The sequence below is a fragment of the Dipodomys merriami genome, unplaced genomic scaffold (genome assembly GCF_024711535.1).
Source record: "Dipodomys merriami isolate MVZ:Mamm:240054 unplaced genomic scaffold, mDipMer1.0.p SCAF_33, whole genome shotgun sequence".
NCBI classification, from domain to species: domain Eukaryota; kingdom Metazoa; phylum Chordata; class Mammalia; order Rodentia; family Heteromyidae; genus Dipodomys; species Dipodomys merriami.
In genome coordinates, this window is record NW_027204826.1 from 18341540 (window position 1) to 18366992 (window position 25453).

The 25453-nt window shown below is 48.3% G+C and overlaps 1 protein-coding gene across 2 annotated transcripts in view; it reads left to right on the forward strand.

Annotated features, from left to right (window-relative positions):
• The first annotated feature begins 31 nt into the window (after window positions 1-31).
• Window positions 32-25453, forward strand: part of Efl1 (elongation factor like GTPase 1) — a 47266-nt gene continuing 21844 nt past the window's right edge. Inside the window, exons 1-15 of one of the 2 annotated variants that reach the window (XM_070043362.1) lie at window positions 32-87; window positions 990-1098; window positions 2571-2638; window positions 3894-3978; window positions 9981-10114; window positions 10861-10998; window positions 12282-12496; window positions 15982-16105; window positions 16501-16577; window positions 17159-17295; window positions 17791-17913; window positions 19753-19852; window positions 21642-21793; window positions 21995-22161; window positions 23039-23177. In XM_070043362.1, the coding sequence (XP_069899463.1) occupies window positions 1008-1098; window positions 2571-2638; window positions 3894-3978; window positions 9981-10114; window positions 10861-10998; window positions 12282-12496; window positions 15982-16105; window positions 16501-16577; window positions 17159-17295; window positions 17791-17913; window positions 19753-19852; window positions 21642-21793; window positions 21995-22161; window positions 23039-23177 (1750 nt within the window). In that variant the 5' untranslated portion in view covers window positions 32-87; window positions 990-1007. Of the gene's footprint in view, window positions 88-989; window positions 1099-2570; window positions 2639-3893; window positions 3979-9980; window positions 10115-10860; window positions 10999-12281; window positions 12497-15981; window positions 16106-16500; window positions 16578-17158; window positions 17296-17790; window positions 17914-19752; window positions 19853-21641; window positions 21794-21994; window positions 22162-23038; window positions 23178-25453 lie in introns of those variants that run through there. The other variant, XM_070043363.1, reaches the window with a different exon arrangement.

A 25453-nucleotide genomic window follows, 5' to 3' on the forward strand; every position in this document is an offset into this window, starting at 1 on the left:
GTCGTGCGTCCGCGCCCCGCCCCCTGCTTCCGGCGTGCGAGGCCTGGCCGGCGCGGACGTGCGCGGAGCCGGAGCCCGGGGCGGCCGGTGAGTGCGGGCCCGGGGCGCGGCGGGGACGGGGCGGAAGGTGCGCGCCGCACCCGCCCGGTGCGGGAGCCCGACCCTCCCCGGCCGCCGCTTCCCGAGCCCCCGCCTCCGGGCCCGCGGGCGGGCGGAGGGGCGCGGGGCTGAGGCGGCGGGCGGAGCGGCGCGGGGCTGAGGCGGCGGGCGGGCGGAGGGGCGCGGGGCTGAGGCGGCGGGCGGGCGGAGGGGCGCGGGGCTGAGGCGGCGGGCGGAGGGGCGCGGGGCGGGCGGGGGGGCGCGGGGCGGGCGGAGGGGCGCGGGGCTGAGGCGGCGGGCGGGCGGAGGGGCGCGGGGCTGAGGCGGCGGGCGGGCGGAGGGGCGCGGGGCGGGCGGAGGGGCGCGGGGCGGGCGGAGGGGCGCGGGGCTGAGGCGGCGGGCGGGCGGAGGGGCGCGGGGCGGGCGGAGGGGCGCGGGGCTGAGGCGGCGGGCGGGCGGAGGGGCGCGGGGCGGGCGGAGGGGCGCGGGGCGGGCGGAGGGGCGCGGGGCTGAGGCGGCGGGCGGGCGGAGGGGCGCGGGGCTGAGGCGGCGGGCGGGCGGAGGGGCGCGGGGCGGGCGGAGGGGCGCGGGGCGGGCGGAGGGGCGCGGGGCTGAGGCGGCGGGCGGGCGGAGGGGCGCGGGGCCCCGGCCTCGCCGGGCTGAGGCGGCCCGCGTTGGGGCGCTGCACCGCCCCGGCCCCCCCCTCCCCCCAGTTTCCTGAAGCTTCGCCGCCCGGCCTTCCTCGGACGAGCAGGCTCGCGTGCACCGTCCCTGCTCCCTGACTTTCAGGCTGCGTCCCGCCCAGCAATGAACGTTTCGGGGTCAGGGGTCAGGGGTCGGAGCAGTTGAGCGTCGCCCTGAGTCACCCGTCACACCTGTTTAACTCCTAGTCACGGAGGTCCGTAACCATGGTGCTCAAGAGCGTGGCTAAGACGGTCCAGCTGCAGAAGAACGCCGCCAACATCAGGAACATCTGTGTCTTGGCTCACGTCGACCACGGTAAGCAGCTCGGCTACAGGCCTGGGGGTGTGTCCCTGCGGCTCTTAATGGCTGGGGCTGGGGCGGTGGAGGCTGCTTGTTCAGAAGCCAGTCTGTGGCCCTGCACTCAACCGAAGTGAGCGTGGTGAACTAAGTTTTAGAGTGCTCCTATAGAGCGTGCCTAGGTTTAAACCAAAACTCGATGTTTTGTTAAATTGTGCACATTTCTTAAATGGCTTTGTGTGCAAAATCCCCACAGTTCTGGTAACACGCCCCGGGCCTTTGAATAGAATCTTATTTAACTCCTCAGGCATTTGTGGGAAAGCTGCTAAGTTTGAAGTCTTTTGTTAGTTTTATCAGGAGGCAGACATTTGTGAGTGGGTTGCTCCCCAATCCTAGAGGAGCATTTAGGGGTGACAGAGGGCTGGGTCAGATATATGAGAGAAATGTGGATTGTAAGCATTGGAAGAACTCAAGGACTGAGCTTTAGGGGGGGTTAGGAAAGGTGTCAGGGTAGTTAATGTTGGGGATGCTCCACCAGCAGGGGCTCAGGAAGACAGAAGGGGCATCACTGTAAGCTGCAGGGGAAGGAGGAGAGAAGCCGGGGACCCAGGGCAGAGATACCTCAGACAGTGTAGTAACCATAGTGTTATTCACGCTGAGTTGGCTTCTTCCTTCCCGTAGCCACTGCCCAGCCGTTGGACTGGATGAGTGGAACAAAGAGGCCATGTGCTCTAGCTCTGCAGTCAGACAACTTGAGTTTAAAAGTCCCATTTTGAAGTTTACATTTTTCAACTACAATGTATAGCATGTGTAAAGTAGAACTGAAATCACAGCTACCTTTTAGGCTGTAAAGATTAAATGTGAAGGTACTGAGAATCCCTTGGCAAGAATGTAAATATTTTATTGTGACTGTGGTTGCTAACATTTTTATTAGGTTGTAGGGAGCCATTAGGGAAAGAGTAAAGCAGGGTAATAGTATAATCAAGTGGTAGATTAGATCAGACAAGTTGAAGAGCTTGGGGTGGATTGAACAGGAGAGGTGGTAGGCCCTTGGCCACTGGTATAAACGCTGGAGTATGGGAACTGGGAGAGAGAGATAATGGGTCCTTTACAGGTGAAGCCAGCTGAGAATGAGTTTCTGTACAAATCACTGACCAGCCCTGCTCTTCAGTGAGTTTGTGGGATTATATTGCACACATTTTGAGGACATGAGGTCTGAAAATAGTTTTGTGCTCTTTAAAATCGGTCTCTGTGTGTGCAAAACAAACTTAAAATGGTGTTAAACTGGTATTCTAGAAAACTCAGATGAGGCTAATGAGCTCCACAAGATGAGAGTACCCTATCCATGTCCTTCTGGGTAGTGTTCTGTACAAAAGACTGTGAAACTTAAACTGTCCCTTGCTAAACAAATTCTTATGACATTAAATCCATAGGTCAGTCAGCCCACCAACCCCTTTAAAAAGACAGATTTTTAATGTTATTTTTAACAGGAAAAACTACTCTTGCTGATTGTCTTATATCTAGCAATGGAATCATCTCCAGCCGCCTGGCAGGCAAGGTATGTTGTTACATTTGATGAATATTTGTTGGAATATTGGAACCACTTTTTGTGTTCTTTAATTATATAAAAAATTCTAAAACGTCTTTTTTACAGCTGAGAAACTGCCCTTCTGTTAAGCTAGTTAAAGTCGATACTGAGATAACGATATCTGGGTATTGCTTTGTGCTGGTATATATTAGTAATGTACAAGGGTGAATGTGTACAAGTTAAATGCTTGAGAGAAATTTCAGAGAAACAAGGTGAGTTGGGTGGTTTGAAGCCATCAAGTGGTGGGAAATCATTTGGATAAACATTAATTTGTGTGGTGTATATAATTAGAAGGACGCATTTGCCCAGGGACTCCTGGGAGAGAAAGAATGCTGATAGGGACACCACGCCTGGAAGACTAGAGTTCAGAGTTCCAAGTACCAGAGGAGGACTCTGGGCCTGGGCGCTGTCCCTCAGCTCTTCAGCTCAAGGCTAGCGCTCTACCACTTGAGCCACAGCACCACTTCCGGCTTTTTTCTTTTTTTGCTTATGTGGTGCTGAGGAATCGAACCCAGGGCCTCATGCATGCAAGGCAAGCGCTCTACCACTGAGCCACCTTCCCAGCCCCCAGAGGAAGGATTCTTAAGCTCAACTGTCATAATGAATATAGTGCTTTCAAAATAAATTTAAAAGATCTTTGTTTCTACTGTGAGTTGTAAGGGCATGGAATAATTAACTTAGTAGAAAAATAAAGAGATGTTCCTGTCCTTACTGAATCTCAGACAATCTAGGATTTAATCAGCAGATTTACTAGGTAACCAGGAATGGTGGGACAAAGAGATGGAGAAGCTGGTGGAATCAGCAGAGTAGAGACAGGAGATGTACAAGTAGAACGGCACTGAGATCATTTGCCTTAGTGAGCTAGCTCAAGGTTGAGTGTAGTAATGGAGCGCTTTTATTTTCTGTACTAGAGAAGTTAGAAGAAATAGAATAACCAAAAAGGATGAAAGAATAATAAAGCAATGAAATACGGAATAATTTCTAGAAAGGATCAGTGAATGATAGCAAAAAACCAAAAGTTGTAGACACTTGTAATGCTTAAAAGCGTGAGCTAATGTGGACTGGCCCTTAACAATAGCTGGTTACTGATTCATCATTGTGACATGGGTGTCCCTCTCCTCAGCTGGCTTTCCTTCTCAGCCTCTGTCCCTAATGAAAAACAAGCAGCTCTGTAGGGTCCATCTGGTTCTTGGGAAATGAGGGTGCAGCTGTTGTGTCTTTCCAGCTGCGGTACCTGGACAGCAGGGAGGACGAGCAGGTCCGGGGGATCACCATGAAGTCCAGCGCCATCTCACTACATTTCGCCCAAGGTAAACCAGCCTGTGTTTGAGGAAAGGAATTTTCCATCTTCAAGGCATCTTCTCTTTCTGAATTAATTGCTTGCTTCAGTTTCTTTATGCTCCATGTATTTCATTCAATATACTGGCCTCTCCAGATAATGTATTGTCAGAGTCAGGCTGACCAGGCCTGGATGCAGATGGGGACCTCTGGAGGGCAGAAGAACTGGCAGGTCACACCTGTGGATTCTTCACCAGGAGTCAAGAGCCCTGGGATGTGGCCGGCTCACCCTTAGTGTTGCATTTCCTGGAGGCATGCGTGTTCTGCCCCATGGCCTGCACAGTAGATGTGGCGTTGCCATTGTAGTAGTAGCCTGCCGTCCCTGAATGAAGACAGTAACACTAGGGATTCTCTAATAGAAGTGTAGTGGATAAGTGTGTGAGATAGTGTTCACTGATGCTCACTAAAAATTTACTACTCTCAGAAAACAGCCAACCACATAAATGCTAGTGGAAGAATGGGTAAGTAAATGGACGTGCACATGCTGTGAAGTATTATGTAGCCGTTAAATGCCTCATCTGTGTGTAATTATACAGAAGAGTGTGTTAAGAGACCAAGAAGCAGTAGCAGAGTATTTTTGTGTAAGATAGGAGTGGTTTAAGACGTGTGTAGATAAAGGTGTTGGAAAGGCACATAGCAGCCTTAGCAGTGCCCTCTCCAGGAACTGGACTGTGGCAACATTGTACTTTTCAGAATATTTACTTTGTTCTGTTGAAAAAAAAACTGCACAAAAATGTATATTTTTATAACTTGACGAAAACAATAAAGACTTGTTTCCTAATGAACTGACCCGTGGTTCATCCTTCTCAGTGTTGAGTCTGGCACTGGTACCAAGGGACACACTGTATATGGGGTGTGGATGTTCTTTTTGGCAGCAGTCTCAAAACTGTTTTTGTACCAAATCAAAAGCTATTAGTCACATGAATTCCCTAATGCTTTATTAAATTCCTCTCGTATTGTAAAGTACATCTCCTTAATATTATATATTGTATATCCAGAGAAGGGAGTTGATGATCTCTGTTTTCTCAGGGAATTGAAGCCTTTAATCTTCTGTATTTATGTTATGTTAACTGGACGATTCTTCCTGGTTGGTTGTAGTTGCTGTGCTCTGCACTTTGTCTCTAGTCATCCTTGTCTCCTGTTTAGACTGAGTTATTCAAGGCCAATTGGTATGCTGTCAAATTCACCCAGTGAGAGCTGGGAATGTGGCTCAGTGGTAGAGTGCTTGTATGGCATGCATGAAGCCCTGGGTTCAATTCCTCAGTACCATATAGACAGAAGAAACCAGAAGTGGAGCTGTGGCTCAAGTGGGAGAGCACTAGCCTTAAGCAGAGAGGCTCAGGGACAGAGCCCAGGCACTGAGTTCAAACCCAAGGACTGGGAAAAAAAAGTTCACCCAGTTGACCTCCGCAGTTTGAATTGACTTGTCTTTCAGGTATGGTGTTGTTGGGAGTATGTCCACAGACCCTGGAAATTGAATGCTCAGACTCTGGCCTGAGCAGCTCACCCCTTCCTTGGGTTTGTAGGACAGAGATTGGAGCTTAGTTTGAGGTGCAGTAGTGCCGGAGCCTGCCGGCTACGAAAAGGCATCCTGAATTAGGGGGCGAGGTTGCCGAAAAATAAAGACATAAGACAAAGGATGGGGTCGGAGGTCTGCAGCTCAAGACTGCAGCACCATTTATTTTTAACTTTCCCTAGTATATACTATTAGAAGTTAAGAGGTAACATAGGGCTACAGTAGTCTAGAAAAACAAGGAAAATTTCATTAAAAACAGTGCAGTAAAACAAGACAAGGTCAACTGGTAGAAAGTAAAACAGACTCTGCAGACATAGCAGAGCAATCCCCAGCACGTGCCTTCAAGTGAGCTCTGGGTCTCTATGTGTCCAAAGGTTCCTACCCTGTGTGTCTGTCTGTAGCCTTTGTCAACTCCCATCTTCATAGCCTCCCCTCGCCTGCCCATTCCTTCATCTTATTTCTACTTTTCCTGCTTTTCTCCTTTGGTGAGCTTTCCTTCCTACCAGTCCATTACAGAGGCTTCACCCATGATGGGTCTCCTGGACTGGCCAGTCATCCCCGTCCTTAGAACTGGAGAGTTTGAACTTGGGGCCATGCTAGCTAGTTACTCTACCACTTGAATCACATCTTTAGCTTTTGCTGGTTATTTTGTAAGTATGGTGTCGCTTTCTGCCAGTCTAGTCTGGCCTAAAATCTTCCTCTTTACGCATATACTTGCAGCTTGAATGCCAGCTATGTATTACCAGGCCCAGCTGGGCTGGCTTCACCGCAGTCCTGACCTCTGTCTCCTGAGTGACTGGAATTGCAGGCATCTGCACTGTACCTCACTCTAACTGATTTCTTTAAATCTTAAAAACAAATTTATCAGTTTATAGTTGTCTAGAAGAATCCAGTAGGCTTCATTATAGGACATTTACTAAAACACAAGAATGAAACAAACCACTGTTTTACTACCACTTCGTGTCTATCAGTTTTTATATGTATTTTTTACGTGTAATTTTGTATGTGCAAATGTCCCCACACTGAAAAAGTTCATTCTAACACTTGTCCATTATGATTAACAAGTAAGATGTTCTTGATGATGCTGATGTGAGCCACTTGTGGTACCTGAGGTAGTCTTGGTGAGATGCAGGTTTTACCACCAGCCAGGGTGAGGGCGGGACCCTCACTCCAGCTCAGTCCCGGTGCAGCTATTGATGCCCTGTGGGAATTTACATCTTTAGGATTTGGTGTGATTTCTCAAATGTTGGCAACTTTTTGAAAATTGTGAAATGCTGCCAGACACAATGAACTGTAGTGAACTTTAATGTCACCTAGAAACCTCAGGAGTATTGACTCTCAAACAACCCACTTCAGTGGCGTCCGGGCTCACCTGGGGCCACCACCTGCAATCTGGTTTTACTCCAAGCACAGGGAGCAATGATGGAGCAGTTTTCTGCACTGATACCAAATTAAAACGCCTGGTGGTGGGCAGGTGGAGAACTGACACCCGCGCTGTTTCAGCGCTGGGCTCTCTGGGCCACTCTCAGAGGACACCCTGTCGCCCGGCACACAGGCCAGTGTGGACCAGCATGGTCCCCCTCGCCTGGGCTCTGTGGACGTGACCTGTGCTCCCGGCTACTCCTTGGGACAGAATCCCTCGTTTGACTGGAAGGTCAGGTTTTGCTCTCTCAGGACAGTAAAGGCTTTCCTTTGTGAGGCTTTCAGTTGGTGCCAGCACCAAGTACTGGGGCCCTGAGGGTTTAATTCCAAGCGGGGTGTCTCGTGTGCAGGGCAGTCAGTCCACGCACCCTTGTGTACTGAGCCCCGGAGGGTTTAATTCCAAGCGGGGTGTCTCGTGTGCAGGGCAGTCAGTCCACGCACCCTTGTATACTGAGCCCCGGAGGGTTTAATTCCAAGCTGGGTGTCTTGTGTACGGCGCTTGGTCTGCATACCCCTGTGGGATGGGCTTGTCCTTATTTTCCAACTGTGAGAGCAGGTTCTTGGAACCAAGTCGTTGGCCTTTCCAATCCATTTGCTGAAGTCCGTCTGTATGAAGTCGGTCGATCCAGGTCTCCCTCAACTAATTTCTTCGTGTAGCAGCTCTAACCCACCACAGGTGGGGGGTGCCTTGTGGTCCTGGGGCCAGTATTTCCCACACCTGTTGGCTGTGGTTTCGGCCCAAGATGTAAACCACACAATCTGGAATTGTTAAGGTGTAATATATTATGTTTCTTGTTTAGTACCAAACTTGAGGCTAAAGATCTTCCTAGGTAAACATCCCCACATCCACAGGATCTTTACATCGATGTTCACTCCTCTGGCCTGCTGTCTTCTGAAGATACTGCTTTCCTGTGCTGTTTTCTTTCTCTCTCTCTCTCTCTCTCTCTCTCTCTCTCTCTCTCTCTCTCTCTCTCTCTCTCTCTCTCTCTGTCTTTTTCTGATCCTGGACCTTTACCCATGGCAAGAATGCTACCACTTGAGCATACATCAAGGCCCTTTGTTTTGGAGACTGTGTCCTGCTACCTTTAAGTGAAGCTGCTGTTTTGGGATCTCTGGGAGGCTCCACCCAAGTGGGTCATTGCTTCGAGGCCCTGGTTATTTGACATGGTGTTCTTTGGGGATGTCCATGGTTACCTTTGGCTGGGCCTTCTGTGCTTGGTGCCCTCAAGCCTCATTCCTTATAAAGTTTTCCTGGAAAGGCCTTGAGCCAGGGGCAGTGGCACTGAGCCAGGCAGCCCCGTCCTAACCGATGGTGATCTTTCCCTCTGGCGCACTTGGGAGCCCTTCCCCTGCTCCTTCAGGAGCTCACTACCTGTGAGAGGGTGGCAGCTGGGATAGCATTTCCTGCCAGGCTGTGTGGAGTGCTTAAAGGCATGGTCTTTGCAGTTAGAGAGCTTGAACTTCTCAGCCAATTTGAATTTTGTCTTAAGACAGTTAAGCTCTGAGTTCAGTTCTAGCAGAATGTCCTTGAGAAAGATCCCTCGTGTCACTTGCTTTGTAACATGGCACTAATGGTAGCAGCTGCTGGGCCGTCCATGGCAGCCTCCACACTGTGTCATTGTCATGTCACCTAGGTCATGAGCAAGTCATCAGAGTTACGTCAGGAGACGCTTTTAAATGGTCCATTCAGCACCATAGTAACTCTTAAGTAAGCTAACATCAGTAAGCAGTGAAGGGAGGAACAAAACAAAATAACTGTATGTGGACATTCCAGTAGTTGACCTTTAAACGTAATAAAGTCAGAGTTAACAGCAATGGTCTGCACGGGGTGGTTCAGTCCTGTTACAGCCAGCCACGAGGAGGCAGACGTCTGGCTCACAGTTTGAAGCCAGCACCTCCGGGTCTAGCTCAGCCAGCAGCTGGGCGTGGCGTATATCTGTTATTGTGGTGATAACGTCTAAATAGGAGGTTGGAATTGCAGGGCAGCCTGGGCATAAAGCAGACCCTATCTGGAAAATAACCCACATCCAAGGGGGACAGTGGAGGGAGGCCCTAAGATCAAAGCCCCGTGAAGTTAGCAATCATGGGGTAACGTATGTTACTACTGGGGTATCGTGGTATGAAATCTCTATAGCCTGTGCTAGCCAGTTGTTCTGCTTTGATGGGATGTGTGGACTTCAGTGCTAACCCAGTCAGTGAGGTGGGGCCTGGTCCTTGTCTGAGGGCTGTCCCCTTGTCAGGACTGTCGAAGGGGAGCATAAACATGAGCACACACAGCACACGGCCAGCATGTGGTGACTGCTCCTTCAGTGATTGGGGTCTGAATCTGATTCAGCAGGTTCACAGCCTCAGAACTTAGAAGAGGAACTTGTCCAGCTGCTCTCTCTTGTCTTCTTACATGGGCATTTGGGTTTTTTTTTAAATTATTATTAAATTTTTTTGTGTGTGTGTGCCGGTACTATGGCTTGAACTCGGCATGGGCACTGTCCCTGAGGTTTTGTGCTCAAGGCTAGTGTTCTACCACACGAGCCAAAGCTGGCTTTTTGGAGATAAGAGTCTCTCGTGGACTTCCCTTCTTGGGTTGGCTTTGAACTACTATCCTCTGGTCTCAGCTTTCTAAATAGGTAGGCTTACAGGTGTGAGCCACGGGCACCCGGCTCGGTGACCATTTGAGCAGCTTCACACTTGAACTCCTAAGTCCCACAAGCATCGGTTTCTTTGAGTCTCAATTTCGTAGTTAATAGCATGAGAATGAATAGTATTATCACATAGGGTTATAAGGATTAAATGCTGTGTGATTAGATCCTAGTTCTTGGCTCACACACCTCCTAGGAAGTGCTAAGCATTAGAGTGGTGCTATCCTCAAACCTTTGACACAGCTGCTGTCAGTGTGAGGAATTAGAAGGGTGCCCTCACTAAGAGCTTTGGGCTCCATAAGTGTATTTAGTCTTGTCTTAGAAGCTCCTTTGTTCTAGAACAAAGAACACGTTGTAAATACATGCAGCTGAAAAGGCATGCTTTGCAATGTTACTCCAGGTGGTGAGGAGTACCTGATTAATCTGATAGACTCCCCGGGGCACGTGGATTTCTCTTCTGAAGTGTCAACCGCTGTCCGGATTTGTGATGGCTGCATCATCGTGGTGGACGCTGTGGAAGGGGTCTGCCCACAGGTAACGGTGTGCGGTGAGAGAGTTGCATGGCTGGAGAAGGTGGGGAAAAGAGGAGAGACTGTACTACTGTGCGCTGTGGTAGACTTTGTCCTGACATTTACAAAATTGGCTTTAGAGTTCACATTTGGTAATATTCCAGTTTGAAATGGAGTTAAGTCTCTAGAGACCGGAAGGGGTTTTAGAGATAGAGATGGTGATAATGATGATGGTGATACTTTGGATAGAATGTCATGGGTAGGAGAAATTGTCTTCTAAGTCTGCAGTTCTGCACACACGCGCGCACACACACGCACGTGCACACGCACACACACACGTGCCCTTTTCCATCCTCTCCTGCACTCCCAGTGTGAGAAGGGCAGCCTTAGTCTGTGTGGTGACAGGATAAATCATCGGACCACAGAAGGGCAAGCCTGTGGCTGTAATCTGAGAATCGAGCAGTGAGCAGGGTGCGGGTCCCCTCGGAGGCCCTTGTGTAATCGTTCATTTAACTCCTGAGGGCACGTCTGTAGATACACATTTCCACTGCGTCTTTGCCTTCTTTACATACTGTACCCATTCTTAAACTGTCCATCCCATAAGCCAGGGTGATTCTCATCTGCAGTTCTTGGTACTGTTCCTTAAGTATATTCGGTGCAAACAGTGAAGCCTCCTGTTCCTGCTAGAGCCTGTGGGGTGGTAGAATGTGCTGGTTGACACTCAAGAACTATTGCACCGCCTGAGTTTTACCTTTTTCTTTCTATTATCAGACCCAGGCTGTTCTGCGACAAGCTTGGCTGGAAAACATTCGTCCAGTATTGGTGATCAATAAGCTGGACCGCTTGATAGTAGAGCTAAAATTCACCCCACAGGAGGCCTATTCTCATCTCAAGAACATTTTAGAACAGGTAAGTGCTCTTCAGTATTTTAAAAACGGGGTCAGGGAGGGGTTTGCGGAAGTCCATGCAGTTGTTTGTTCCCAGTTCCCTCATGCTGGGCTTCCCCTGTGACCAAGGCAGCAGAGCTGTGTGCTGGGGCCCTCAGCCCGTCACCACGAAGGGTGGACGGTAGGCACCCTTGGTTAAAAGTTCATCGTTCAGTTCGTAAGTAAAGCAATTATTAGGAGGCTCTGTGGTGTTTTATTACCTACCTTCAGAAGGAATCTTACATAGGAATTTATCCAGAATGTATTTGTCTAGATACATGACAAAGGAATGAATGCAGGCAATTTTAAGTATTTACTGGACAGTTCTGTTCCAGGAGCTCACAGAATGTGAAGGAGAGCGACAGCTGAGGAGATAGTTTGGGGCAATGAGCTGTGCCCTGGGTGTGACTGGGGGGCATAATGGAGAGCCATGTAGCAGTATGAGTCAGAAAGCATCCTGCAGTGCAGACCTTGAGGTGGAAGAAAGGTGACTGCTTGCCAGGTAGAGAACCTGAGGAAAGGGGCAAGGGGGGGGGGGGCGAGGACAGTGCTTCCCACAAGGAAGGATTGGATCATGATAAGTGGTGACCGGAGATGGAGAAACAAATCTTCAAGCCTAGATTTCAGTATGCCTGGTATGCCATGCATAGGATTTTGCAGTTCTTCAAGACAGTGAGAAGCTGTGGTGCAGCCAGTCAGCTTGAGCATGTTCATTTGTTCAAGGAGGGAATGGCAGAGGTGGAGCAGAGGAGGGTGACCCCTGGACCCAGGCCTGTAGGCAGAGGCACAGGAAAGCCCTGCCGGGCAGACGCCGTCTGCAGAACTGGTCTGCAGGCAGGAATTCTGAGTGAGCTCCAGGGTCCCTGTGAGGTGACATAGGATGACTTACGTGGACATGAAAGCGCTTGGGGGTTGCAGGTGGGAAGGCAGCCTGAATAGAGTGGTGGGAACTTCAGACAGCTGATGTAAGGAGTGAGGGCAGGAAGTGAGTAATGTTAAAAACCAGGATTCAGGGATGCCATTCCCTGGTTCTGAAAAAAGTTGGCACATGTTCTTATTTATGTTGAAATGATGAGCATTGCAAAAATGACCCGTTAGCTAGTTTTGTTAGAGTTGCCATATGTAAGCTATTCACTGGTGGTAAATGTCACCTTGCTCAGCCCTGTTGGTGAGGATGATTGGAACCTCTCAGGTTAGACAGTGTGTCTTCTCCCCGAGCCTGTCACGCACTTCTGAATGACACTGACATTTCACCATCTCTCCTAGATTAACGCACTGACGGGAACTCTTTTTACATCTAAAGTCCTAGAAGAAAGAGCAGAGAGGGAGGCAGAATCCCACGTGAATGCAAGCTCTGAGCCCGGGGAGCAGGTGTACGACTGGAGCGCTGGCCTGGAAGACACAGACGATTCCCACCTGTACTTCTCTCCAGAGCAGGGCAACGTGGTCTTTACCAGCGCAGTTGATGGCTGGGGCTTTGGGTAAATCCTTTAGCAACCACGTTGAATCTCTCGTGGGATTTATATACATCTGATTCTATAAAACTTCTTTTTTTTGTCAGTTGTGGGGCTTGAACTCTGGGCCTGGGCGCTGTCCCTCAGCTCTTCAGCTCAAGGCTAGCGCTCTACCACTTGAGCCACAGCCCACTTCCGGTTTTCTAGTGGTTTATTGGAGATAAGAGTCTCATGGACTTTCCTGCTCAGGCTGGCTTTGAACTGAGATCCTCAGATCTCAGCCTCCTGAGTAGCTAGGATTATAGGCGTGAGCCACCTGCACCCAGCAAAACTTCTTATTTTAGGATAATTACAGACTTACTAGTCAAGAATGGTTGTACCTGCCGTGTTCACACCTTCACGTTTTATGTCTAAGTCTTTGACTTAATTTTGGGATGTGTCTGGTCTTTGTCTAGGTTCATTTTCTTTCTGTGTGTCTGTTTAGTTGCTCCAGCACCCTCTGTTAAGAAGATTGTCTTTCTTCAACCTGTCTTTGCCTCTTTGTCAAAGGCAACTTGACTTACTGATGTGAGTCTGTTTTCTTTCTGTTTCATTGGTTTATCTGTTTTTTTCTTTACCAGAAGCACACTGTCTTAATGACTATAACTCTGTGGTCAGCTTGAAGTTGGTTATTGTTAGTCCTACCAAACTACTGCTGCTTTGTTCTCCTTCAATACTGTGTTGGCTCGTCTGGGTCTTTTGCTTCCTGTATATAAACCTTTAATCGTAGCATGTGTTGCTGAGATTTTGGGGTTGCAGTGGATCTACAGATTAAGTTGGGAAGAACTGGCGTCTTGAATATATTGAACCTTCCTGTTTATGATCTTGGAGTCTCTCAGTTTGCTTAGCTTTCCGGATTGGCCCTTTATACCCAGCGCAGCTCTCTACCAGAGAGCCTCCCTCACCTGAAATGTGTAATCACACCCACAAGTTCCCCAGGCTTAGGAAATCATTGCAGGCCCACAGTTATTCAAGTATAATTAAGGACTATATTTAGTCCTTGATTATTCAAGTATAACTGATGACTATATTTGGCTTATATCAGCGATTATGGGCCTGTCACAAATTCACTGTACCTGGGGGTTTGTCTTGTACATAGAACCAGAAGTGCCGACTCACCAGGAGAGAACAGGAAATGCACATCAGCGTGAAAGCGCAAGGCCCAGAAACTGACCAGAATGCAAACCCTACCCTACCCTACCCACGTGCTGGCTTTTCCTTGTCCTTGTTTCAGGAACTTTTTCTCTAATTCCCTCTGAGCAAACTATATATATTGCCTTGCACAACATATGTAATAGTTTATAAAGCAGATGTTTTCTTATTTGTAATAAGTTATGAACAACCACAGTCTACTTGGAATTTGAATGCTTATACCAAACTTAATTTAAGCAATGGATATATGTTGAAGCAGATATTAAGAATCTGCTGAGAATTTGCACTTTGCACGGTTAATAGCTTGGAATTACCAGCTGTCTGGGCTTCAATTTCCCCATTTGAAAAGTAGGAATGCTACGATAGTTTCTAAAAATTTGTTCCATTCACAAAGTATGGTAGTCACTCACGGTGGGACATGCCTATAGTTAGAATCCCAGGACTCATGAGGCTGAGATTGGAGGATTTGGGAGTTCAGGCCAGCCTGGGCTACATTGCAAATTCGAGACCCCATCCCTGAAAATATGACCCCTGCAGTCATCATTCAGTCGTATTACAAGTTCCAACTTAATGCTTTTCTAATTGGAGCATTCTGCCATTGAACCACAAGGTGGAGGGCTTGTCCCTCTCTTGCAGTGATCTCTTAGTTCTCTTTAACGTTGTGTATTCATCTTAGTCTAAAACAAACAGGAAGGAGCAATGGTGTGAGTCTTGAGTAGATGGAGTAAGGTAACTTCTGTGCCCTTCCCAGCTCCTGACATTCCTTGCTATTACCAGTCAGTACTCTGCATGTTAGAAAAGGTCAGACCAGAGACAGGCGAGGGACACCGCTCTGCCGTCAGTGTGTTAATCTGTGAGAAGATAGTGGAAAGGAGAGCACGGGAGACCTTGCCTCCCATTTCCTCTGCGTTGTCGGTGAGGCTGGGTTGATAGCTGCAGGTGTCGCAGAAGATGGTCTCTGAACTCTTGTGCACTGGCGCCCGGTGAAGTGTGATGAGTGGTTGAGTAGGTTTGAAACCTAAACGTCTTTTAATATATCTTAATCCAGGAGTATCTACGCAGAGGGAGAATATGAGGGTGAAGAAAAGCAAGAATAATCTGAAACTTCTGTTTTGGGTAATAGATTGAGGCTCCAGTTCTGTAAAGAAGGGACAGAGAAAGCTCCTCCTAAGAGTTTGTTTGTTTTTGTATATCAACTTCCTAATCCTTCAGTCCCACTAGTCCCCTGGGTGGTTTGGAGGGCTAGAGAATGTGACAGATTGTCTTTTAGGAAGACAGGTAACCACTACATTAGTGAAGTCTTGGAATATAAAGTGGCTCAGATCTCTTCTGAAAATTCAATTTCTCTGTAGGAGAAATGATTTAAAGTAGATTAAAGAATGGAGAGGTTGTCCTATAGATTGTCATTATTTCAAAATTACGACTAATTGGGTGCAGTGATCCTGTGATGCTGTAACCCTGACTGAGGCAGGGAGAATTGCAGTTGCATGCCAGCTGGGGTGAAGGTTAGCGGACCCCTGTCTACCAGTTAAAAATTAGCTGGGTGTGGTGTTCCTACCTGTCCCCTCAGCCTTGTGGGAAGGGTAAATAGATCGAGGCTGTCAGTCCGGGTCTACTACATCATCAACACAAGACTGTTCAAGAAGTGAGGGAAGTACGAAGGGCTGGATTCATGCTTAGGTGTTGCACCCGTCTAGCGAGCATGAGGACCAGAGCTCAAATGCCAGAGCTGCCAAAAAATTGCAACTAGTGACAGTAAAATGAGTAAAAACACCAAATAATAGTGGGATTGGTTGCTGTGAATAAATATGTTGTGGGGAAAAAAGCCAGACACCAGTGCTCACACCTGTAATCCTTGCTGTTCAGGAGGCTGAGATCTGAGGATTGCAGTTTGAAGCCAGCCCTGGCAGGAGAGTCCATGAGACTCATACCTCCAATTAATCACCACAAAGCTGTTGCTCACATAGTAAAGTACTAACCTTGGGCAAAAAGCTCAAAGATAGCACCCAGGGCCTGAGTCCACGCCCCAGGACCAGTATACACACACACACAAAAGAATGAAAAGGGTAAAAGACAAGATTTTTGAAGGACGGATGCATGTGCCTGTTTGATACCTATTTGCGTGTGTTTGATCACAGTGGCCTGAGCACATAGGCAACTATCTTGCTGTGGTTGATAGCATTACCTGTGTAATATCTTTGTGTGTTGCTGTTCTTTCTGTAGTACATGGAAAGAGTTACGGACAACACATGGCACAGAAATACTTAAGTGTTACCCAGGTTTATTGTTTTTACCAATAACAGCTCTTGGTTTTCTTCCAGAATTGAACACTTTGCCAAAATCTATAGTCAAAAAATTGGCATCAAAAAGGAAGTTCTTTTGAAAACTTTGTGGGGAGATTATTACATAAATATGAAGGCTAAGAAGATTATGAAGGCCGATCAGGTAATGTGATATATGACCCCTTTGGTCACTGAAACCTATACTGTCTGTGATTATCTTTAGTAGATATCATTTCAGCTTTAGTTCTTATGGGGGAGTTCACAAGGGAATTTATAGTCCTGTTGAATTCAGAAAGACTTAGGAGTCGCATATACAAGTTATTATTTGTATGGCGTCCTGGGTCCTTATAAAGGATCCAGACAGTCACATTGTTTTCTGGAAGGCAAGAGAGGTCAGCTGAAGAATGTGGATAATGGACTCTTTACAACGTTCTTACAATCACTTTCATCTTACTGTCGAATAAACATTTCTGAGTAGAAATGAGCCATATGGATAGTAAAATATGAAAATGCCTAATAAGTGTTCAGGACCCTAAACCCATGTATTCTTTTGTACAGGCCAAAGGAAAGAAACCTTTATTTGTGCAGTTGATCCTGGAAAATATATGGAGCTTGTATGATGCTGTATTGAAAAAGTAAGACTTGTAAGATGGTCTCTGGGCACCGTCCTCGTTGACCAGGCAGTGTTAGGAAGTTGAGAGAGATCAAGACAGCGAGCAGAGGACAGGGCCCAGAGTCCATGTGGCTCCAGCACAGGGTGGCAGAGGTGGGCAGAGCTGCAGTATTCTGCGGTGCAAGTGGAGCGGTGAAAGGGTGAAGACAAAGGGCCTTTGCTTTTAGAAACCCAGTTTTTAAAGTAGTCATTGTAGTAGAAAAGGGTGCTTGACGTCTCAAGTTGCTAACGAGAAACTTGCTGGGCTTCTATGATTTCCTTTCTCGGTTATTCCCAAAGTAGAATCATAACTTCTTAGCATTCACTGATGAAGCTACTTTCCCTGTCCTGGGGGCTTTGAAAGGAGCTCATTTGGAAGTGTCAGGGCAGAGGATAGGAGGCCTCTGCTGTGCAGGATACTTTTGATTGTCATTAGCTGGGTAGGTAGGCAGACAGACAGACAACACATGAGGGGAAAAAATAACGTCAAATTAGTATTGAGCTCTGTTGCCACTTCCTGTTCATACCTGTGTATTCTTTTTTCCCATCTCATTTTTACTACAGGGATAAGGAAAAAATCGACAAAATAGTGACTTCTTTAGGACTGAAACTCGGAGCCCGGGAGGCACGACATTCAGACCCCAGGGTCCAGATCAATGCCATCTGCAGCCAGTGGCTTCCCATATCCCATGCTGTCCTTGGTATCCTTTGCTTTAATGGTTCTCAGCACCACGTCCCAGCCCAAGTGGGAAATGACGCACCCCAGCCCAGAGTCAGTTTTCTCTGTGAATTCAGAGTTCTACCTGGACACTGTGCTTAACACTTGAAAGACTAATAGGCTAATATTGATTTTTTTTTTTTTTTTGCTACTGTTTGATAAGCCTGAAATGAAAATATTTTCCCTAAGATTTACATGTAAGTACATAATGTGCATGCTAGTGTAATTAACTTTCTTTCAAGGTCTCAAACCAGTTCACATGCTGAGCTCTGTTGACCTCATTTCTTCCACGGGTTGTTAGTGAAGCTGTCTGTCCTGAGCTGTGGTTCCTAAGCTCCCTGAGAGTGCGGGTGGCCGCCTTACAGCCCAGGCTTTACCCGTGTGAGTGTCCACTGCTGCCTCAGTGTGGAGCACTTGGTGGGTCTGCTGTCCTGGTGAAGGCACCGGCTCCGTGTTTGTCCTTAACGACAGGCTTCAGCTATGGTGTGTCAGAAGCTGCCCAGTCCTCTGGAGATTACATCAGAGAGAGTGGAGAGGCTGATGTGTGCGGGATCACAGACGTTTGACTCCCTTCCGCCAGAAACCCAAGCCCTGAAAGCAGGTGAGATGGCGATGAACATGCAGAGTGACCCGTGTGTTGACTGTCCTCAGCCACAGGCTGCTCCAGACCAACTCGCTGACTCCAAGCCACGCGAGTTGCAAAAGGGCCTTTGCCACGTGTCTAAATCCACAAATAGACAGTTTCACAGACGGCCATTTCACCAGCTCCCTACCACCACCACCAAAGTCTTTGTTCACCCAGCCACTGGGGGGGTGACCAGCCCATTTCTGTGCTAATCTCGTTTCGTAATTAGGAATGGCTTCCCTGAAGTGTGTGACGCTACTGTGGCTGTGTCCTCAGGGACAGGGAAGATAGGTCGGGAGCCGTGCTGCGTATCAGATGCCCCATCCTAAGCTCTGGTGCTGCGTATGTTCACTCCACAGTTCTTTTCTTCTCATTCTGTTGAATTTGCAACCTCCACACCTGCGGCTACTCCACTGCCATTCTTGGGTCACTAGTGACTGTCCCTCTGTTAACGCTAACGGCAGGTTCTCCATCATCTCACCATTCCTTGTCACCAGTCTCCTTTCTGAGTCTTTTATACCTCCTCGCTCTGCCTGCCTTTGAACTTTGGGATTTCTGCAGGAGCCACTCGGTCTTTGGACCTCACTTGTTTTATCTGCAGTCAGTCCTTTGGGAGTCCATCCAGTCTCGAGAATTGAGTGTATATTCATATGCCCATCATTTCCCACATCTCTGCGTGCAGTGCGCAGACAGTGGCGTTCTGTGAATGCCGCCCCTGTGTCCAGTTTGCTTACTCCCCCCTCTCCCCTCAGCCCAATCTAAGAAACGCTTCAAACTTAAGTATTCCAAAGTGACCTTGTCCTTCTGACCTGGCACAGAGCCTCCTCTTCCATCTCAGAAGTATTGGTGTCAGCCGCGGCACACCTCACATTCCTGCCTGTCTGTCAGCAAAGCCTGTCTGTCCTTCCTTTGAAAAATATCCGAGATCCAGTTATATTCCAGCATTTCCACTTCTGCTCCCCGAGCCAAGTAACTGTCACCTGTCACCTGGCTGCCATAATACATTCTGACGCCCCAGCTTCTGCTCTTGCTTTCCTTGGCGTTTTGTCTGTACTGCAGCAAAGTGATCTTGTTAACATGAGATAGGGCATGTCACACCAGTCCTCGGAACCTTCCAGAGGTTTCCTGGCAAAGCTTATTTCCTGTAGAGCATTTCTTAATTTTTTTTTTTTTTTGGCTGTTTTGTGTGTGTGTGTCTGTGTATACACAAATTGTTTTGATTTGGAGTTTTTAAAAAAGTGACTAGCCCGTGGCTTTATGCTTTCAGTATACATAAAAAAAAGGCACTGTGTTGTTATAAATGTGTATTAAAATATATATTTAGAGAGAGTTGACATCTTTATAGTACTGAATCTTTAAATTTATTCCTAAAACATTTTGTTACTATTGTGACATATTAATTTTGTTTTTTTTTTAACTTGCTAATGTGAGCGATTGGAAAAACTGTTGATTTTTGTTTAACTACTTTATTGACTCTTTACCTTTGATAACATCCCATAATTGTATCTGTTCTTTCTAGAAATAGGGGAACATTCACTGGGGCTCATTGTGGGTGGTTCACCCCATTCCATAGCTATGGCTCTGATGTGAGAGCCCTAGCCATTATCAGCTTTGTTCTCTTTCATTTCTTTCTACTCTCTTGCTCTTTCTCTCCTGTTCTTTCCTCGCAGTATTTTCAGATGGAAGTTTATCATAGTTGTAAATAGTCCCATATTCAGGTGATGCTGTATTCTAAACGTCTTAATTGCTTTCCGGAAAATCTGGGGTTTTGATGATGGGAAACAATAATGACGTATTTGCCTGCTGTTTGTTTAGCTTTTATGAGCTGTGGGAGTGAGGACACGGCTCCCGTCATTATCTTTGTTTCCAAAATGTTTGCCGTGGATGCCAAGGCCTTGCCTCAGAATAAGCCCAGGTAAGGCAGAGGGGGTGCTGGGCTGGGCTGGGCACTGGGTGCATTGGAGGAGCAGGGGGGCACAGACCATGCCTCCCCACTCCCAGCTTTCAGATGGAGCCCCTTCTCGGGACAACAGCAGCTGGAAATAGTCCTGGTCCTTGGAGTTGCGCTGTGTATAGGCGTCAGCTGCTGAAACCACCCCTGGGCTGCCCACTTGAGCCGATGTAACCCTGAAGAACGGCAGTAGTGGTATAACAACAGCTGGCCGTAACAGAACAGGTCCAGAAAGAGGCAGCCAGACCCCCGTCTCCTCTCCTTCTGCCTCAGTGAGAGTGGGAGTGTCTAGCAACCTCTGCCTTTCTGGGTATATTGTGAAGGCATATGTGGTAGGTGTGGAGAGGGATTACGTCTCGCAGTCCAAAGTCTTGACTGAGGGCTTTCTGAACCCTGCACCACCTGTCTTTTATAGGAATCCTCCTTCTCATCTCTTCAGACTCCTCAACTAGTTTAAGTCCTAGTAATCTCCTGTGGAATTGGTAACAAGGAACAGAGAGTCTGAGCTAGAATGCTATGGGGTTGAGTTTAGCTCCTCCATTTGGTATCTGTGTTGTATAAGTTTGACTTAAATTTTCCATGTCTCAGGCTGGGAAGGTGGCTCCATGGTAGAGCGCTTCCCTCGCATGCATGAGGCCCTGGGTTCGATTTCCTCAGCACCACATAAGCAGAAAAAGCCAAAAGTGGCGCTGTGGCTCAAGTGGTAGAGCACTACCCTTGAGCTGAAGAGCTGAGGGACAGCGCCCAGGCCCAGAGTTCAGGCCTCATGACCGACTTCCCCTTCCCCCTCCCCCCAAAAATTTCCATGTCTCCATCTTCCCGTGTGTGACACAGGGCTTTGTGTAGCTCATTTCACTATGGTGATCATGTGCTGGAAGGCACAAGGTAGCAACACAGCCCACCCTTGCAGATACTATCTTGGGTTGTTTTTTGTTGTGGGTTTTTTTTTTTTTTTCAGTCAGTTGTGGGGCTTGAACTCTGGGCCTGGGCGCTGTCCCTCAGCTCTTCAGCTCAAGGCTAGTGCTCTACCACTTGTGCCACAGCACCACTCCTGGTTTTCTGAGTGCTTTATTGGAGATTAGAGTCTCACAGCCTTTCCTGCCCGGGCTGACTTTGAACTGTGATCCTCAGATCTCAGCCTCCTGAGTAGCTGGGATCACAGGCGTGAGCTACTGGCACCCGGCCTCTCTTGGGTGTTTAGCAAGGATCCAGACATGTGGAAAGCTGCCTCAGGATTACTTGAAGGAACAGCTGCAGTGTTAAGCCCAGGGGGGAGGAGGTAGAGGAAACATGGAGGCAGCTGACCACCCCGCAGACACACATGCCCACCTGCAGCTAGCCTGTCGGCTTGAGCACTTGTGAACCTAACACCGGTGCTGATCATGTAAATCTGACCTTGCAGACTCAGCCTCACCTTCTGCCCTTCCTTCTAACTGCCATTCTCCACAAACTTAAGGGAGAAAAAAATGCCAAAAAAAGCCTTGGTATTGGTTATACATTCCCTTCCTTTCCCCTGGTCTCTTAACTCTGAAGAACTTTGGGCATCTGAGAAGGTGCTATGTTCTTGCACTTGGCTCTACTTGGAGAGCCATTGTCAAAAAGAACCTGATGGGCCGGCTCTTGTCTGCTCCCCCCAGGGAGAGCCTTGGAGAAGCCTCTGCCTGGGAGGCAGTTGGGACTAACCTGCGTCTCATCCAGCTACACCAGGCCTGCTGTCCCCTCTCTTCTGAAGTTGCCTGTTGATGTCCTGTAGGCCTCTCACACAAGAAGAGATTGCTCAGAGACGGGAGCGTGCGAGGAAAAGGCATGCAGAGCGGCTCACAGCCGCCCAGGGCCTGGCACCCGCAGAGGCCAGCCCCGACGGGAGCACCCTTCAGACAGGCCCACAGGAGCAGGAGCCAAAAGGTACAGCGTTCCTGCACAGCCTCGGCAGAAACCTGACTCCATCCTTGAGCTTCATCGTGGTTTTTGTCAGTTTTTCTTTTCATTCTTGGTGCCGCTCGCGTTCGTGTAACTGAAGCAGACACCTTCACTGTCCCCACTGTCCCCGGCGGTCCCCCGTGAAGATGATGTTCTGGGCACTTACTACCCCTCTGCTTCTGGCAGGTGATGAGCAGGAAGTGGAGAGTGTGGCTCCCACCCCTGTGCCCCAGGAGGAAACCAACCAGGAGTCTTTCATTGCATTTGCTCGAGTGTTCAGTGGCGTGGCTCGAAAGGGAAAGAAAATTTTTGTTTTGGGGCCCAAGTACAGTCCTCTTGAATTTTTGCAACGGGTAAGAATTAGAAGTTAAATGTTAGAGTACTGTTTGTGATGATTTTTCATAGCGGCTGTGCAGTAAGTAGATGGTTGGTGAACCCCCAGGTGTGAGTCTCCAGGTGTGAACTCCCAGATGTGAATCCCCAGGTGTGAACCCGCAGATGTGAATCTCCAGTATGGAACCTTAGGTGTGAATCCCCGGGTATGAGTTTTTGGGTTTGGGTCTCCAGGTGTGAACTCCCAAGTATGAATCTCCAGGTGTGAACCCCTCAATGTGAGTCACAGGTGTGAACCTGTGGTGTGAATCTCTAGGTGTGAACTCCCAGATATGAGTCCCAGGTTTGGAGCCCCAGATGTTAATCTCCAGTATGAAACCTTTGGTTTGAATCCCCAAGTATGAATCCATGTGTGAGCCCCGAGGTATGAACTCCCAGTGTGAATCCTGAGGTGTGACTCTCTAGGTGTCAACTTCCAGATGTGAACTTCTAGGTATGAACCCTGAGGTGTGAATCTCTAGGTATGAGAACCCCTAGATGTGAATCACAGGTGTAAACCCTGAGTTGTGAATCGCTAGGTGTGAGTCACCAGGTGTGAAATCTCTAGGCGTGACCTCCAGATGTGACTCTCCAGGTTATGAACCCCAGGGGTGCTGCTGTGGATAGTGTACATAGCTCCCTTGGTAGTGTTAGGAAAGTGCCAGTACATGAGTCCTTTTTTAAAAAAAATTAGAGGTTTTAGTATTGCAGATTTTCTTCACAAGAGTGAGGCATTTCAAATCACATTTCAGTTTCACATGCAAAGAGTCTGAGCCTCATGACTGATAGATAAAAATAACTGTGCATACTAATGAATGAGCACCTCCTGCTTATCCTGCATCATCTTCCTTTGCCCAGGTGCCGTCTGGCTTCTCTGCGCCGCTGGATGACCTCCCCCCAGTCCCTCACATGGAGTGCTGTGTGCTGGAGAGCCTGTATCTCCTCATGGGTCGGGAGCTGGAGGAACTGGAGGAGGTGCCCCCCGGGAACGTGCTCGGTAGGTGATGCGGGTCGCGTCCGCGTATGCCCAGCTTACCCAGTGTGCCTCTAGACCGTTTTTTCTCATCTCTTGTGTTTGAGTAATCAGCATGCGAATCTGTTACTTCCTATTCTGTGCTCGCTCTATTGCTGCGGTGACTCTCTAATGCCCCAGCCTCATGGGCTCCATTTGTTTAGGAAAGAGGGGGAATTCCTCATACAGAGTCTCTCAGATGACTAAGACATTTTTGGTCCCAAATTTTAAGAAACTATTGTAGTGCAGAAATGTGTTTAGCTTACTGCTTCTCCCCCATGTTTTTAAGTCTTTTACCTATTGCTTTCCTATCAGCAGTTTCTTATCAGCTATTTGTTTTTTTTCTATGAATATATTTCCTTGTCTCCTTAGTAGTTATTGCTTACTTGATTTCTGCCTCCCTTGGAGGGGCTTAGTGCTACCCCAGAGATTCAGATTGAGACGTTCCTTTCTGGAGTCAGGCTCTGGGGCATACATTATCTTGCTGTGTCCTGTCCTTTAAACCCCTTGAAAAACTTTCACCTTGAAAATGGTTTAGTGATTGCTTGGGCTGGAAATTCTCTTCAGATTTTAAGAAGAGGTCTAGGCTATTGGCCTAGAATATCTAGGGGTTTGTCTGGAATTTGTAGACCTTACAGAAGTTTGCCAAAGCATTTTATAACCATCCTGCAGAGATACATTCTTTATTTTTAAATTCATAAAATTGAAAAAAATAATCGGCTTGAGATCACTAGAATTTCTAGCTTCTTTTCAGTGTGATCTATTCTTTCCACCCCTTTGGAAATCTCTCCTGAACCTTAACAAGTGGTTTCCTTTATGAGTGCCGCCGGCAGCTTTATCAGGAAGGTCACATCAGCCCTCCTTGGGACACTGCGCTACACAGGCTCGGTCTGGTTAGTTGCTTGATGGAGGACGGCAGGGAAGACCCCGACAGGATGGAGAGTTATGAGAGGGTGATTTTCATTGTGTGTCCTCCAGTCAGGGCCCCCGTTCATGTTGGTGCTCGAGGTTGCAGGACCCGTCAGTCTCTAGAGTTAGGTAAGGATAACAATCACTTCTTTCTCATCTGCCTCTCCAGGTAGCCTTGGCTGTGCCGTCAGCTCGAGTGAAAGTAGTGGGCACTGGGTGAGAGTGACTAAACACTCCTGATTAGTCACATTCACCAGGTGAGAATGAGGTGGACAGACACAGGGGGCCGAAGAGCAAAGGCCAGGTATCTCCTTGTAAGACTTGTGGCGGCAAGGAGATGAACACTGGACTCTGGGGTCTGGGCTTCACTCCGCAGGAAGCCCAGGGTCACACTGATGGCTGTCCCACGTCACCAGAGGGCTTTAACCCTCAGCCTGGCACTGTTGTCCCCGTGGGACTAGAGTGGACGCTTGAGTGTCCAGGGACCGCATCTGCATGGCACACAGGAAGAGGGCACCCGGGGCCTGCACACGTGCACGTGCCCTCTTGAGGACCTGTGTGTGTGTGTGTGTGTGTGTGTGTGGTTTTGCAGTTCTGGCCAGGTGTGTCAGGCCTTGCTGTCTCCACTGCTTCCGATGACGTGTATTGGGATGTGGATGTGCTTAGCAGAGAGCCAGTCCACTCTGCCTGCCACCCCCTCCGCGACCCTCTCCCACCTTGTGGTGATCCAGCCCCTGTGTTCACATTAACGGCAAGAACCCAGAGGTCTGTGAGTTTAACGTTAAAGAAGGTAAGGCCACACTGGCCACTTCGATTGGCCCATTGATTGTTTTCCCATCTAAGCTTTTAACTCTTCAGGCTTCTATTTCTTAATGGAAAGCGTGCCTCAGCAATGAAGGATTTGTACCCTAGTGTTCACTCAGGGACCCGTAACTGCCTCAGGATTATTGCTTGGCTGCACTGACAGCTCACGTCCCTGTTGTTGTCAGACGATCTCAAACCAGCCGCCAGCTCTGAGCAGTAGACTGGTGCTGCCTGGCACCTTTCACTTGTTCATTGATTAAAATTGTGGACACTATGCTAACAGTAAGTTATATGAGTAGCAAATACTTATTAAGCCACGCTTTTGTCAAAGCTAGCAGTAGGTTTAAGACAGATAGAAGGGACAGGGAATCTGGTGTTAAGAGCCGGGAAGAAGGAGCCCTGGGGCAGGCCAGCACCCGGAAAGGACGGTGAGTACTGGGGTCCCACCTGCCATTCGCAGGGTTCTGGCCGGTGAACCTACTTCAGTCGCTGACCTCTGCAGGGCAAACCACTGGGCCTAAACTGAAGATGAAGAGCTTTCTCTGTTC